This window comes from Oncorhynchus clarkii, chromosome 1, assembly GCF_045791955.1.
Source record: "Oncorhynchus clarkii lewisi isolate Uvic-CL-2024 chromosome 1, UVic_Ocla_1.0, whole genome shotgun sequence".
NCBI classification, from domain to species: domain Eukaryota; kingdom Metazoa; phylum Chordata; class Actinopteri; order Salmoniformes; family Salmonidae; genus Oncorhynchus; species Oncorhynchus clarkii.
This window is the reverse complement of record NC_092147.1, coordinates 89484988-89500078: the sequence shown is the minus strand read 5'-3', so window position 1 is coordinate 89500078 and position 15091 is coordinate 89484988. Positions and strand designations below refer to the sequence as shown.

The following is a 15091-nucleotide window of genomic DNA, read 5'->3' as shown; positions in this document are numbered from 1 at the left end:
TAACTCACTAACTAGCAAAGGATATGAACAAATGTGCACACGTGGCTACATGCAGCTCTTGCTTTCACTGCAAAACAAGCACATCTACCCACGACCACTCATGATGTAAACACAGTCCAGTTCATCTACTCACGACTGCTCATGCTGTAAACACAGTCCAGTTCAAAGTAAATGGTACAGATCCATATATGTCAATGGTCTATTTGCATAAAGGCCTACTACATCTCTGATTGGTTACGGTGCACCGGTCTGTGTAGAGAAGGGGCCTGAGTCGTGTCTGTCAATGCAATAGAATCCTACTGCGATGCGCTCTGCCTATCTCTTGCATAGTTAGTTTTGCATGCTAAGTCTTGTATAGTTCGTTTTGTTTTTGGTACGTTGCATTGAAAGTGGGTTGATTTGATCATAATTACCACAGTAAAGGGACACGTTGATAGTGTTAACTAACAGAGAAAACTCTGAGTGAAGCTCAATCTCCTGCTTCTCTGCAGTCCCGGGGGAGCTGTGCACTCGCGCAGCTTAGAGGGAACAACTTGTGTGTATTAAATGTATATAGATATTAATAACGTTTTCCTCCTAAGAGGGGAGAAGGAGGTTGGAGGTTCTGAAGGAGACAGAGACAGAAGGAGACAGAGGGAGAAGGAGGTTGGAGGAGACAGATGGAGACAGGAGGAGATAGAAGGAGACAGAGGGAGACAGGAGGAGACAGAAGGAGACAGAAGGAGACAGAGGGAGACAGAGGGAGACAGAAGGAGTCATAGACAGAAGGGGATGGAAGGAGACAGAAGGAGACAGAAGGAGACGGAGACAGAAGGAGACAGAAGGAGAAGGAGACGGAGGGAGACAGAAGGAGACGGAGGGAGACAGAAGGAGACAGGAGGAGACAGGAGGAGACAGAAGGAGACAGAAGGAGACAGAGACAGAATGAGACAGAAGGAGATAGAGGGAGACAGAGGGAGACAGAATGAGACGAAGACAGAAGGAGACAGTGGGAGACAGAAGGAGACAGGAGGAGACGGGAGGAGACAGAAGGAGACAGAAGGCGACGGAGACAGAGACAGAAGGAGACAGAAGGAGACGGAGACAGAAGGAGACAGAAGGAGACGGAGACAGAAGGAGACAGACGGAGACAGAAGGAGACGGAGACAGAAGGAGACAGTGGGAGACAGAAGGAGATAGAAGGAGACAGGAGGAGACGGGAGGAGACAGAAGGAGACAGAAGGAGACAGAAGGCGACAGAGACAGAAGGAGACAGAAGGAGACGGAGACAGAAGGAGACAGAAGGAGACGGAGACAGAAGGAGACAGACGGAGACAGAAGGAGACGGAGACAGAAGGAGACAGAAGGAGACAGAGACAGAAGGAGATGGAGACAGAAGGAGACAGAGACAGAAGGAGACAGAATGAGAGAGACACAAGGAGAAGGAGACAGATACAGACGGAGACGGTGACAGAAGGAGACAGAAGGAGACAGAGACAGAAGGAGAAAGAGACAGAAGGAGATGGAGACAGAAGGAGACAGAAGGAGACAGAGACAGAAGAAGACAGAAGGAGACAGAGACAGAAGGAGACAGAAGGAGACAGAGACAGAAGGAGATGGAGACAGAAGGAGACAGAGACAGAAGGAGACAGACGGAGACGGAGACAGAAGGAGACAGAAGGAGATGGAGACAGAAGGAGACAGAAGGAGACAGAGACAGAAGGAGACAGACGGAGACGGAGACAGAAGGAGACAGACGGAGACGGAGACAGAAGGAGATGGAGACAGAGACAGAAGGAGACAGAAGGAGATGGAGACAGAGACAGGAGACAGAGACAGATGGAGAAAGAGACAGAAGGAGAAGGAGACAGAAGGAGACGGAGACATCATCATCATCATCATCATCAGCACCTCGAAGTCGGACACGGTCTCAAAGTCGTCCAGGTCTTTCTTAGAGGAGAAGGAGAAGCCCCCGCCAGACTGTAGCGTCCCGCCAGGTGACTTGGCCAGCACCTCGTTACACTCTATAGGCATGCTGAGGCGATAGAAGGTGATGTCGGGGTTACTGTTCTGGGAGCCGAACGACCTCTGGGTGACCTTGAGACACGGGAAAGTCTCCACGGTGCCGTCCATCCTCGTGACCTTTTAGAAAGACCAGACGACAAAGGGAACAGGGCATTATGGGGGGGTCATCTGGTTGAATAGCCATACGATACCAGGTCAACATAGGTCTGTGGGTATGGGTAAAGCGCCAGACAAATCCTTGGAACTATTATCATTAATATTAGTTTTTATAGGTTATCAGCATAGCACCGGTTTGTGTCAAGAACTGCAACGCTGCTGGGTTTTTCACGCTCAACAGTTTATCCGTGTGCATCATGAACGGTCCACCACCCCAAGAACATCCAGACAACTTGACACAACTGTTGGGGAAGCATTGGAGTCAACATGGATCAGACGAATTGAGTCTGTTCTGAGGGCAGAAGGGGGTTGCAGCGACTCAATATTAGGAAGGTGTTCTCAGTCCTCAGGGTAGGTTACCAACATAGGTTGTTACAAAAAAACTAATATTTTTTATTTTACCTTTATTTAAAACTAGGCAAGTCAGTTAAGAACACATTCTTATTTTCAAGGGCGGCCTACCGGGGAACAGCGGGGTTAAACTGCCTTGTTCAGGGGAACAGCGGGGTTAAACTGCCTTGTTCAGGGGAACAGCGGGGTTAAACTGCCTTGTTCAGGGGAACAGCAGGGGTTAAACTGCCTTGTTCAGGGGAACAGCGGGGTTAAACTGCCTTGTTCAGGGGAACAGCAGGGGTTAAACTGCCTTGTTCAGGGGAACAGCGGGGTTAAACTGCCTTGTTCAGGGGAACAGCGGGGGTTAAACTGCCTTGTTCAGGGAAACAGCGGGGTTAAACTGCCTTGTTCAGGGGAACAGCGGGGTTAAACTGCCTTGTTCAGGAGAACAGCGGGGTTAAACTGCCTTGTTCAGGGGAACAGCAGGGGTTAAACTGCCTTGTTCAGGGGAACAGTGGGGTTAAACTGCCTTGTTCAGGGAAACAGTGGGGTTAAACTGCCTTGTTCAGGGTGGTCAACAACACATATAAAGAGGCTTATAAACAGAGGTTCACTTATGAAACTCTACACACAACTACACCAGGGGGAGCAGGGTCAAGGTTCAAGGACAGTCTTGTCAACAGAACGTTTTTTTTAAAGCAACATAGCTAAACAGGATAGCGACTGGACCCTCACCTCAATGTGTTCATGCTGCGGAGGTACGGGGATGAACTGAGACAGTCTCTTGCTGAGCCACATGGTGAGGTCTCTGTTCATGTTGACGGCGAAGGGCTCGTAGCCTTCCTGCAGACCACAGATGGTGAAGTACTTCAGAGTGCTCACGTCCTTACCAAAGTTCATCCTCCCAACCTGGCAAACACCCAGGCTGCACACCGGGATGAACCCTGCAGAGAGGACAGAGAGGACAGAGAGGACAGAGAGGACAGAGAGGACATTGTTATGTTAGAAGAACCACTAGAAGAACGTACGCCAGAACGGCCCATAGGACAGGAGCCAGAACAGCCCATAGGACAGGAGCCAGAACGGCCCATAGGGAAGGAGCCAGAACGGCCCATAGGACAGGAGCCAGAACGGCCCATAGGGCAGGAGCCAGAACGGCCCATAAGACAGGAGCCAGAACGGCCCTTTGGACAGGAGCCAGAACGGCCCTTTGGACAGGAGCCAGAACGGCCCATAGGGCAGGAGCCAGAACGAACAGCCCATAGGGCAGGAGCCAGAACGAACAGCCCATAGGGCAGGAGCCAGAATGAACAGCCCATAGGGCAGGAGCCAGAACGGCCCTTAGGGCAGAAGCCAGAACGGCCCGTAGGGCAGGAGCCAGAACGGCCCACAGGGCAGGAGCCAGAACGGCCCAAAGGGCAGGAGCCAGAACGGCCTACAGGGCAGGAGCCAGAACGGCCCACAGGGCAGGAGCCAGAACGGCCCGTAGGACAGGAGCCAGAACGACCCGTAGGACAGGAGCCAGAACGGCCCGTAGGACAGGAGCCAGAACGGCCCGTAGGACAGGAGCCAGAACGGCCCGTAGGACAGGAGCCAGAACGGCCCGTAGGGAAGGAGCCAGAACGGCCCGTAGGACAGGAGCCAGAACGGCCCACAGGACAGGAGCCAGAACGGCCCACAGGACAGGAGCCAGAACGGCCCACAGGACAGGAGCCAGAACGGCCCATAGGACAGGAGCCAGAACGGCCCATAGGGCAGGAGCCAGAACGGCCCATAGGACAGGAGCTAGAACGTCCCGTAGGACAGGAGCCAGAACGGCCCATAGGACAGGTATCAAATACATTAAACACATGGTTTCCATGGTTTCCCGGTGGTTGAGGCCGTTCCATTTGCCCCGTTCCAGCCATTATTATGAGCCCTCCTCCCCTCACCAGCCTCCTCTGGTCTACATGTACTTACTGCAACAGTGACCATCACTTGGAATCTTATCCTAACCAGTAGGTAAAAACATCAATGTGTTCTTATCTTATCCTAACCAGTAGGTAGCAACATCAATGTGTTCTTATCTTATCCTAACCAGTAGGTAAAAACATCAATGTGTTCTTATCTTATCCTAACCAGTAGGTAACAACATCAATGTGTTCTTATCTTATCCTAACCAGTAGGTAACAACATCAATGTGTTCTTATCTTATCCTAACTAGTAGGTAACACTGACATCAATGTGTTCATATCTTATCCTAACCAGTAGGTAACAACATCAATGTGTTCTTATCTTATCCTAACTAGTAGGTAACACTGACATCAATGTGTTCATATCTTATCCTAACCAGTAGGTAACAACATCAATGTGTTCTTATCTTATCCTAACCAGTAGGTAACAACATCAATGTGTTCTTATCTTATCCTAACTAGTAGGTAACACTGACATCAATGTGTTCATATCTTATCCTAACCAGTAGGAAACACTGACATCAATGTGTTCTTATCTAATCCTAACCAGTAGGTAACAACATCAATGTGTTCTTATCTTATCCTAACTAGTAGGTAACACTGACATCAATGTGTTCATATCTTATCCTAACCAGTAGGAAACACTGACATCAATGAGTTCTTATCTAATCCTAACCAGTAGGTAGCAACATCAATGTGTTCTTATCTTATCCTAACCAGTAGGTAACACTGACATCAATGTGTTCTTATCTTATCCTAACCAGTAGGTAACAACATCAATGTGTTCTTATCTTATCCTAACCAGTAGGTAACAACATCAATGTGTTCTTATCTTATCCTAACAAGTAGGTACAGTGCCTTGCGAAAGTATTCGGCCCCCTTGAACTTTGCGACCTTTTGCCACATTTCAGGCTTCAAACATAAAGATATAAAACTGTATTTTTTTGTGAAGAATCAACAACAAGTGGGACACAATCATGAAGTGGAACGACATTTATTGTATATTTCTAACTTTTTTAACAAATCAAAAACTGAAAAATTGGGTGTGCAAAATTATTCAGCCCCTTTACTTTCAGTGCAGCAAACTCTCTCCAGAAGTTCAGTGAGGATCTCTGAATGATCCAATGTTGACCTAAATGACTAATGATGATAAATACAATCCACCTGTGTGTAATCAAGTCTCCGTATAAATGCACCTGCACTGTGATAGTCTCAGAGGTCCGTTAAAAGCGCAGAGAGCATCATGAAGAACAAGGAACACACCAGGCAGGTCCGAGATACTGTTGTGAAGAAGTTTAAAGCCGGATTTGGATACAAAAATATTTCCCAAGCTTTAATCATCCCAAGGAGCACTGTGCAAGCGATAATATTGAAATGGAAGGAGTATCAGACCACTGCAAATCTACCAAGACCTGGCCGTCCCTCTAAACTTTCAGCTCATACAAGGAGAAGACTGATCAGAGATGCAGCCAAGAGGCCCATGATCACTCTGGATGAACTGCAGAGATCTACAGCTGAGGTGGGAGACTCTGTCCATAGGACAACAATCAGTCGTATATTGCACAAATCTGGCCTTTATGGAAGAGTGGCAAGAAGAAAGCCATTTCTTAAAGATATCCATAAAAAGTGTTGTTTAAAGTTTGCCACAAGCTACCTGGGAGACATACCAAACATGTGGAAGAAGGTGCTCTGGTCAGATGAAACCAAAATTGAACTTTTTGGCAACAATGCAAAACGTTATGTTTGGCGTAAAAGCAACACAGCACATCACCCTGAACACACCATCCCCACTGTCAAACATGGTGGTGGCAGCATCATGGTTTGGGCCTGCTTTTCTTCAGCAGGGACAGGGAATGGTTCAAATTGATGGGAAGATGGATGGAGCCAAATACAGGACCATTCTGGAAGAAAACCTGATGGAGTCTGCAAAAGACCTGAGACTGGGACGGAGATTTGTCTTCCAACAAGACAATGATCCAAAACATAAAGCAAAATCTACAATGGAATGGTTCAAAAATAAACATATCCAGGTGTTAGAATGGCCAAGTCAAAGTCCAGACCTGAATCCAATCGAGAATCTGTGGAAAGAACTGAAAACTGCTGTTCACAAATGCTCTCCATCCAACCTCACTGAGCTCGAGCTGTTTTGCAAGGAGGAATGGGAAAAAATTTCAGTCTCTCGATGTGCAAAACTGATAGAGACATACCCCAAGCGACTTACAGCTGTAATCGCAGCAAAAGGTGGCGCTACAAAGTATTAACTTAATAGGCTGAATAATTTTGCACGCCCAATTTTTCAGTTTTTGATTTGTTAAAAAAGTTTGAAATATACAATAAATGTCGTTCCACTTCATGATTGTGTCCCACTTGTTGTTGATTCTTCACAAAAAAATACAGTTTTATATCTTTATGTTTGAAGCCTGAAATGTGGCAAAAGGTCGCAGAGTTCAAGGGGGCCGAATAATTTCGCAAGGCATTGTAACAACATCAATGTGTTCTTATCTTATCCTAACCAGTAGGTAACACCAACATCAATGTGTTCTTATCTTATCCTAACCAGTAGGTAACACCAACATCAATGTGTTCTTATCTTATCCTAATCAGTAGGTAACAACATCAATGTGTTCTTATCTTATCCTAACCAGTAGGTAACACCAACATCAATGTGTTCTTATCTTATCCTAACCAGTAGGTAACACCAACATCAATGTGTTCTTATCTTATCCTAATCAGTAGGTAACAACATCAATGTGTTCTTATCTTATCCTAACCAGTAGGTAACACCAACATCAATGTGTTCTTATCTTATCCTAACCAGTAGGTAACACTGACATCAATGTGCTCTTATCTTATCCTAACCAGTAGGTAACATTGACATCGATGTGCTCTTATCTTATCCTAACCAGTAGGTAACAACATCAATGTGTTCTCATCTTATCCTAACCAGTAGGAAACACTGACATCAATGAGTTCTTATCTTATCATAACCAGTAGGTAACACTGACATCAATGTGTTCTTATCTTATTTCTAACCAGTAGGTAACAACATCAATGTGTTCTTATCTTATCCTAACCAGTAGGTAACACTGACATCAATGTGCTCTTATCTAATCCTAACCAGTAGGTAGCAACATCAATGTGTTCTGGACACTCAGCTTGCTGTATGGGAGAATACCACACCTCTACCCTCCCTGGACACTCAGCCTGCTGAGTAATAACATGGCTATATACACAGGGTACCAGTACTTGTCACGTTCTGACCTGTATTTCCTTTGTTTTTGTATTTATTTAGTATGGTCAGGGCGTGAGTTGGGTGGGTAGTCTATGTTTGTTTTTCTATGTTTTGGGTCAGTTCTATGTTTCGGCCTAGTATGGTTCTCAATCAGAGGCAGGTGTCATTAGTTGTCTCTGATTGAGAATCATACTTAGGTAGCCTGGGTTGCACTGTTTGTTGGTGGGTGATTTTCTATGTTGATGGCTTGTTTCAGCGCAGCTCGCATTAGCTTCACGGTCGTTATTTGTTTATTGTTTTGTATAGTTTTCAGTGTTCAGTACTTTCTTTATTAAAGATTTTACCATGGACACTTACCACGCCGCATATTGGTCCTCTGATCCTTTTCGCCTCTCCTCTTCAGATGAAGAGGAGGACGACCGTGACAGCACTGAGTGGATGTGCAGGGGTTTGAGGTAATTGAGGTAGATATGTACATATAGTTATGGGTAAAGTGACTAGGCAACAGGATAGATAATAAACAGTAACAGCAGCATGTGTAATGACTCAAAAGAGAAGTACAAAAAGAGTCCATGCAGATCGTTAAATAGTTAACCAATAGCTACCCGGACTAACTATTTAGCAGTCTTATGACTCGGGGGTAGAAGCTGTTCCCGGACTTGATGCATCGGTACGGCTTGTCTTGTGGTTGCAGAGAGAACAGTCTATGACTTGGGGGTAGAAGCTGTTCCCGGACTTGGTGCATCAGTACCACTTGTCGTGTGGTTGCAGAGAGAACAGTCTATGACTTGGGGGTAGAAGCTGTTCCCGGACTTGGTGCATCGGTACCACTTGTCGTGTGGTTGCAGAGAGAACAGTCTATGACTTGGGGGTAGAAGCTGTTCCCGGACTTGGTGCATCGGTACCACTTGAAACATGTAGGTATTACAGACTGAGTGAGGCAGAGGTTGAAAATGTCAGTGAAGACACGTGCCAGCTGGTCAGCGCATGCTCTGAGCACACATCCTGGTAATGTGTCTTGTGAATGTTAACATGTTTAAAAGTCTTAGTCACATCGGCTATGGAGAGCGAGATTACGCATTCACCTGGAACAGCGGGTCATCTAATGCATGGTTCAGCATTGCTTGCCTCGAAGCGGACATAGAAGGCATTTAGCTTGTCTGGTGGGTTTGCGTCACTGGGCAATTCGCGGCTGGGTTTCCCTTTGTAATCCGTGATAGCTTGGAAGCCCTGCCACATCCGATGAGGGTCAGAGCCGGCACGGAAGGATTCAATATTAGTCCTGTATTGATACTTTGCCTATTTGATTGCTCGTCGGAAGTCGTAACGGGATTTCTTATAAGAGTCCGGCTTAGTGTCCCGCTGCTTGAAAGCAGCAGCTCTAGCCTTTAGCTCAGGGTGGATGTTGCCTGTAATCCATGGCCTCTGGTTGGGATATGTACGTACGGTCATTGTGGGGACGATGTCATCGATGCACTTATTAATGAAGCCGGTGACTGATGTGGTAAACTCCTCAATGTTATCGGATCATATCATCTACTTTGATTGAAGTGGATTTAACAGGTGACCTCAATAAGGGTTCATATCGTTCACCTGGATTCACCTGGTCAGTCTGTGTCATGGAAATATCAGGTGTTCCTAATGTTTTGTCTAGTCAGTGTAGATGAGAACTCTCTTGGTAAATAGTAGTGTCTACAGCTTATCATGAGGTATTTTAACTGAGGCGAGAAAAAAACTTGAGACTTCCTTAACATTAGAGATCGCGCACCAGCTGTTGACAGCGCACCTTGTCTCCCCCACCTTACCCGAGACTGCCGACCGGTCTTGATGATGCCTTGAAAAGGCACCCTGTCTGCCCCACCTTACCCAAGACTGCCGACCGGTCTTGATGATGTGTTGAAAAGACACCCTGTCTCCCCACCTTCCCTGAGACTGCCGACCGGTCTTGATGATGCCTTGAAAAGGCACCCTGTCCGCCCCACCTTACCCGAGACTGCCGACCGGTCTTGATGATGCGTTGAAAAGGCACCCTGTCTCCCCACCTTCCCTGAGGCTGCCGACCGGTCTTGATGATGCGTTGAAAAGACACCCGGTCCGCCCCACCTTCCCTGAGGCTACGATGTGTAGAAAAGGCACCCTGCCCCCCACCTTCCCTGAGGCTACGATGTGTTGAAAAGGCACCCTGTCCCCCCACCTTCCCTGAGGCTACGATGTGTTGAAAAGGCACCCTGTCCCCCCACCTTCCCTGAGGCTACGATGTGTAGAAAAGACACCCGGTCCGCCCCACCTTCCCTGAGGCTACGATGTGTAGAAAAGACACCCTGTCCCCCCACCTTCCCTGAGGCTACGATGTGTAGAAAAGACACCCGGTCCGCCCCACCTTCCCTGAGGCTACGATGTGTAGAAAAGACACCCTGTCCCCCCACCTTCCCTGAGGCTACGATGTGTAGAAAAGACACCCGGTCCGCCCCACCTTCCCTGAGGCTACGATGTGTAGAAAATACACCCTGTCCCCCCACCTTCCCTGAGGCTACGATGTGTAGAAAAGACACCCTGTCCCCCCACCTTCCCTGAGGCTGCCGACCGGTCTTGATGATGTGTTGAAAAGACACCCGGTCCGCCCCACCTTCCCTGAGACTGCCGACCGGTCTTGATGATGTGTTGAAAAGACACCCGGTCCGCTCCACCTTCCCTGAGACTGCCGACCGGTCTTGACGATGCGTAGAAAAGGCAACGAGATGGGCAGTATATTATCCGTATCCTTGTTCACGATTCCGCGAAAAATACAATTACTGTCTTTTCTTTAGGTCCCGTTGATAGGTCGAGAATGGAGCTCGTCCAGTTTGTTCTCTTCAGGTCCCGTTGATAGGTCGAGAACGGAGCTCGTCCAGTTTGTTCTCTTCAGGTCCCGTTGATAGGTCGAGAACGGAGCTCGTCCAGTTTGTTCTCTTTAGGTCCCGTTGATAGGTCGAGAACGGAGCTTGTCCAGCGACTGCCAAGCGTTTGGTTTAAGTCCACCTCGGTTAGACAGCATCAGCAAAGTGACAGCTCCAGACAGAACATCTCTTCTGACAAATAGATGGTGTTGATGTTGAGAGTAAGCCAACAGACAGACAGGGATTGACAATAGGACAAGACTCTAACACCTAGGGTGGGGTAGTGAGGTTGACAATAGGACAGACTAACACCTACGATGGGGTAGTGAGGTTGACAATAGGACAGACTAACACCTACGGTGGGGTAGTGAGGTTGACAATAGGACAGACTAACACATAGGGTGGGGTAGTGAGGTTGACAATAGGACAAGACTCTAACACCTAGGGTGGGGTAGTGAGGTTGACAATAGGACAGACTAACACCTACGATGGGGTAGTGAGGTTGACAATAGGACAGACTAACACATAGGGTGGGGTAGATAGTAGGACAGATATAGAACCATAGGGTGGTGTAGACAGTAGGACAGACATGGTACCATAGGGTGGTGTAGACAGTAGGATAGACTAACACATAGGGTGTGGTAGACAGTAGGACAGACATGGAACCATAGGGTGGTGTAGACAGTAGGACAGACATGGAACCATAGGGTGGTGTAGACAGTAGTACAGACATGGAACCATAGGGTTGTGTAGACAGTAGGACAGACATGGAACCATAGGGTGGTGTAGACAGTAGGACATACATGGAACCATAGGGTGGTGTACGATAGTCATTTTGAGTAGACAGTACACACACTGACCTTCCCAAACCTCAAAGTCCTTGAAGGCCAGTTCCGACCCTGAGTGGTCCAGGAGCACCTCTCCGTTGTGGGTGAACATCATGGTGTGTTCGTTCAGATCGACCATACAGCCCACCACGTCACCTGGACCCCAGGACCTGCCGAAGTGCTCGTTACCCTGGTGCCACAGCTGGGCCTGGAACACACACAGGGATACACAGTATTCAGACCCCTTCCCTTTCCCCCCCACATTTTGTTACATTACAGCCTTATTCTAAAATGTATTAAATAAAATAAAAAATCCTCATCAATCTACACACCATAATAACAAAGTGAAAACAGGTTTAAAAACAGATACCTTATTTACATAAGTATTCAGACCCTTTGCTATGAGACTCTAAATTGAGGTCAGGTGCATCCTGTTTACATTGATCATCCTTGAGATGTTTCTAGAACATGGAGTCCACCTGTGGTATTATTTGGAAAGGCACACACACCTGTCTATATAAAGGTCCCACAGTTGCCAGCGAATGTCAGAGTAAAAAAAAAATTGAGCCATGAGGTCGAAGGAATTGTCCTTAGAGCTCCGAAGCAAGATTGTGTCGAGGCACAGATCTGGGGAAGGGTACCAAAGCATGTCTGCAGCATTGAAGGTCCCCAAGAACACAGTGGCCTCCATCATTCTGAAATGGAAGAAGTTTGGAAGCAACAACTCTCCCTGGTCGCCCGGCCAAACTGACCAATCGGGGGAAAAGGGCCTTGGTCAGGGAGGTGACCAAGAACCCAATGATCACTCTAACAGAGCTCCAGAGTTCCTCTGTGGAGATGGGAGAACTCTCCCTCTTTGCCACCCCTCCACTCCCTCTCCCCTCTATAATTACATGGAGAGTCCTTGAATCCTCAATCAGCCAACGCATTCAGTCTATTTCCAGTCCCACAATGTACTGGCTCCCCCTCAACTCCGTCCCACACACACACACACTTCTACGTGACCTCTCATCGTCCTCTCACAGAGCAGAAATAGCTCCCCCCTCTCCCACCTGATTCTGCCTGTGATCCCAAAAGGCATCCTATTCCCTCTGTAGTGCACTACGTTTTGCCCAGGATCCATAGGGCTCTGATCAAAAGTAGTGCACTACATAGGGAATAGGGTGCCATTTGGTTTAGTGCACAGAGCTGTGATGTGAGTCACTCAGGGCCTCATCATCTGCTAATCTCTGCCCACTGAGAGAGAGAGTAGGGAAGTTCAATGAATGGGCTGCTGCTCAGTCAGTACGGGAGATCTTTCTAGAGCCCAGTTTAATTGTGTATAAGTGCATTTTTTTTTATCTCTAAATGATTAAACTAGAGAGAAATACAGTGAGTGTACAAAACATTAGGAACACCTTCCTAATATTTGAGTTGCACCCCCTTCTGCCCTCAGAACAGACTCGATTCGTCGGGTCATGGACTCGACAAGGTATCTTAAAGAGTGACACAGGGGATGCTGGTCCATGTTGACTCCAATGCTTCCCCAACAGTTGTGTCCAGTTGGCTGGATGTCCTTTGGGTGGTGGAACATTCTTGATACACACGGGGAAACTATTGAGCGTGAAAAACCCAGCAGCGTTGCAGTTCTTGACACAAACCGGTGCCCCTGGACCCTACTACAATACCCCGTTCAAAGGCACTTAAATATTTTGTCTTGCCCATTCACCATCTGAATGACACACACACACAATCCATGTCTCAACTGTCTCAAGGATTAAAAATCCTTCTTTAACCTGACTCCTCCCCTTCATCTACACTGATTGAAATGGATTTAACAGGTGACATCAATAAGGGATCATATCTTTCACCTGGATTCACCTGGTCAGTCTGTCATGAAAAGAGTTCCTAATGTTTCGTCCACTCAGTGTTACTACATGACACAAGCTGATGTTCTGACCACGTCCACTCAGTGTTACTACATGATACAAGCTGATGTTCTGACCACGTCCACTCAGTGTTACTACATGACACAAGCTGATGTTCTGACCACGTCCACTCAGTGTTACTACATGAGACAAGCTGATGTTCTGACCACGTCCACTCAGTGTTACTACATACAAGCTGATGTTTCTGACCACGTCCACTCAGTGATACTACATACAAGCTGATGTTCTGACCACGTCCACTCAGTGTTACTACATACAAGCTGATGTTCTGACCACGTCCACTCAGTGTTACTACATACAAGCTGATGTTCTGACCACGTCCACTCAGTGTTATTACATGAGACAAGCTGATGTTCTGACCACGTCCACTCAGTGTTACTACATGAGACAAGCTGATGTTCTGACCACGTCCACTCAGTGTTACTACATACAAGCTGATGTTCTGACCACGTCCACTCAGTGTTACTACATACAAGCTGATGTTCTGACCACGTCGACTCAGTGTTCCTACACACAAGCTGATGTTCTCACCACGTCCACTCAGTGTTACTACATGATACAAGCTGATGTTCTGACCACGTCCACTCAGTGTTACTACATGAGACAAGCTGATGTTCTGACCACGTCCACTCAGTGTTACTACATGAGACAAGCTGATGTTCTGACCACGTCCACTCAGTGTTACTACATGAGACAAGCTGATGTTTTGACCACGTCCACTCAGTGTTACTACATGAGACAAGCTGATGTTCTGACCACGTCCACTCAGTGTTACTACATACAAGCTGATGTTCTGACCACGTCCACTCAGTGTTACTACATGAGACAAGCTGATGTTCTGACCACGTCCACTCAGTGTTACTACATGAGACAAGCTGATGTTCTGACCACGTCCACTCAGTGTTACTACATACAAGCTGATGTTCTGACCACGTCCACTCAGTGTTACTACATACAAGCTGATGTTCTGACCACGTCGACTCAGTGTTCCTACACACAAGCTGATGTTCTCACCACGTCCACTCAGTGTTACTACATGATACAAGCTGATGTTCTGACCACGTCCACTCAGTGTTACTACATGAGACAAGCTGATGTTCTGACCACGTCCACTCAGTGTTACTACATGAGACAAGCTGATGTTCTGACCACGTCCACTCAGTGTTACTACATGAGACAAGCTGATGTTTTGACCACGTCCACTCAGTGTTACTACATGAGACAAGCTGATGTTCTGACCACGTCCACTCAGTGTTACTACATACAAGCTGATGTTCTGACCACATCCACTCAGTGTTACTAAATGACACAAGCTGATGTTCTGACCACGTCCACTCAGTGTTACTACATACAAGCTGATGTTCTGACCACGTCCACTCAGTGTTACTACATGAGACAAGCTGATGTTCTGACCACGTCCACTCAGTGTTACTACATGAGACAAGCTGATGTTCTGACCACGTCCACTCAGTGTTACTACATGAGACAAGCTGATGTTCTGACCACGTCCACTCAGTGTTACTACATACAAGCTGATTTTCTGACCACATCCACTCAGTGTTACTACATACAAGCTGATGTTCTGACCACGTCCACTCAGTGTTACTACATACAAGCTGATGTTCTGACCCCGTCCACTCAGTGTTACTACATACAAGCTGATGTTCTGACCACGTCCACTCAGTGTTACTACATACAAGCTGATGTTCTGACCCCGTCCACTCAGTGTTACTACATGAGACAAGCTGATGTTCTGACCACGTCCACTCAGTGTTACTACACA

General features: G+C 47.1%; 1 protein-coding gene across 1 annotated transcript in view; it reads right to left on the bottom strand.

Moving 5' to 3' along the window:
• The window catches only part of LOC139411176 (ryanodine receptor 2-like), a 338127-nt gene that overhangs the window by 219648 nt on the left and 103388 nt on the right, over positions 1-15091 (bottom strand). Inside the window, exons 25-27 of the mRNA XM_071157129.1 lie at positions 11414-11588; positions 3229-3437; positions 1891-2121 (exon numbers count right to left, since the gene is read on the bottom strand). Coding sequence (XP_071013230.1) covers positions 1891-2121; positions 3229-3437; positions 11414-11588 — 615 coding nt within the window. The remainder of the gene's footprint in view (positions 1-1890; positions 2122-3228; positions 3438-11413; positions 11589-15091) is intronic.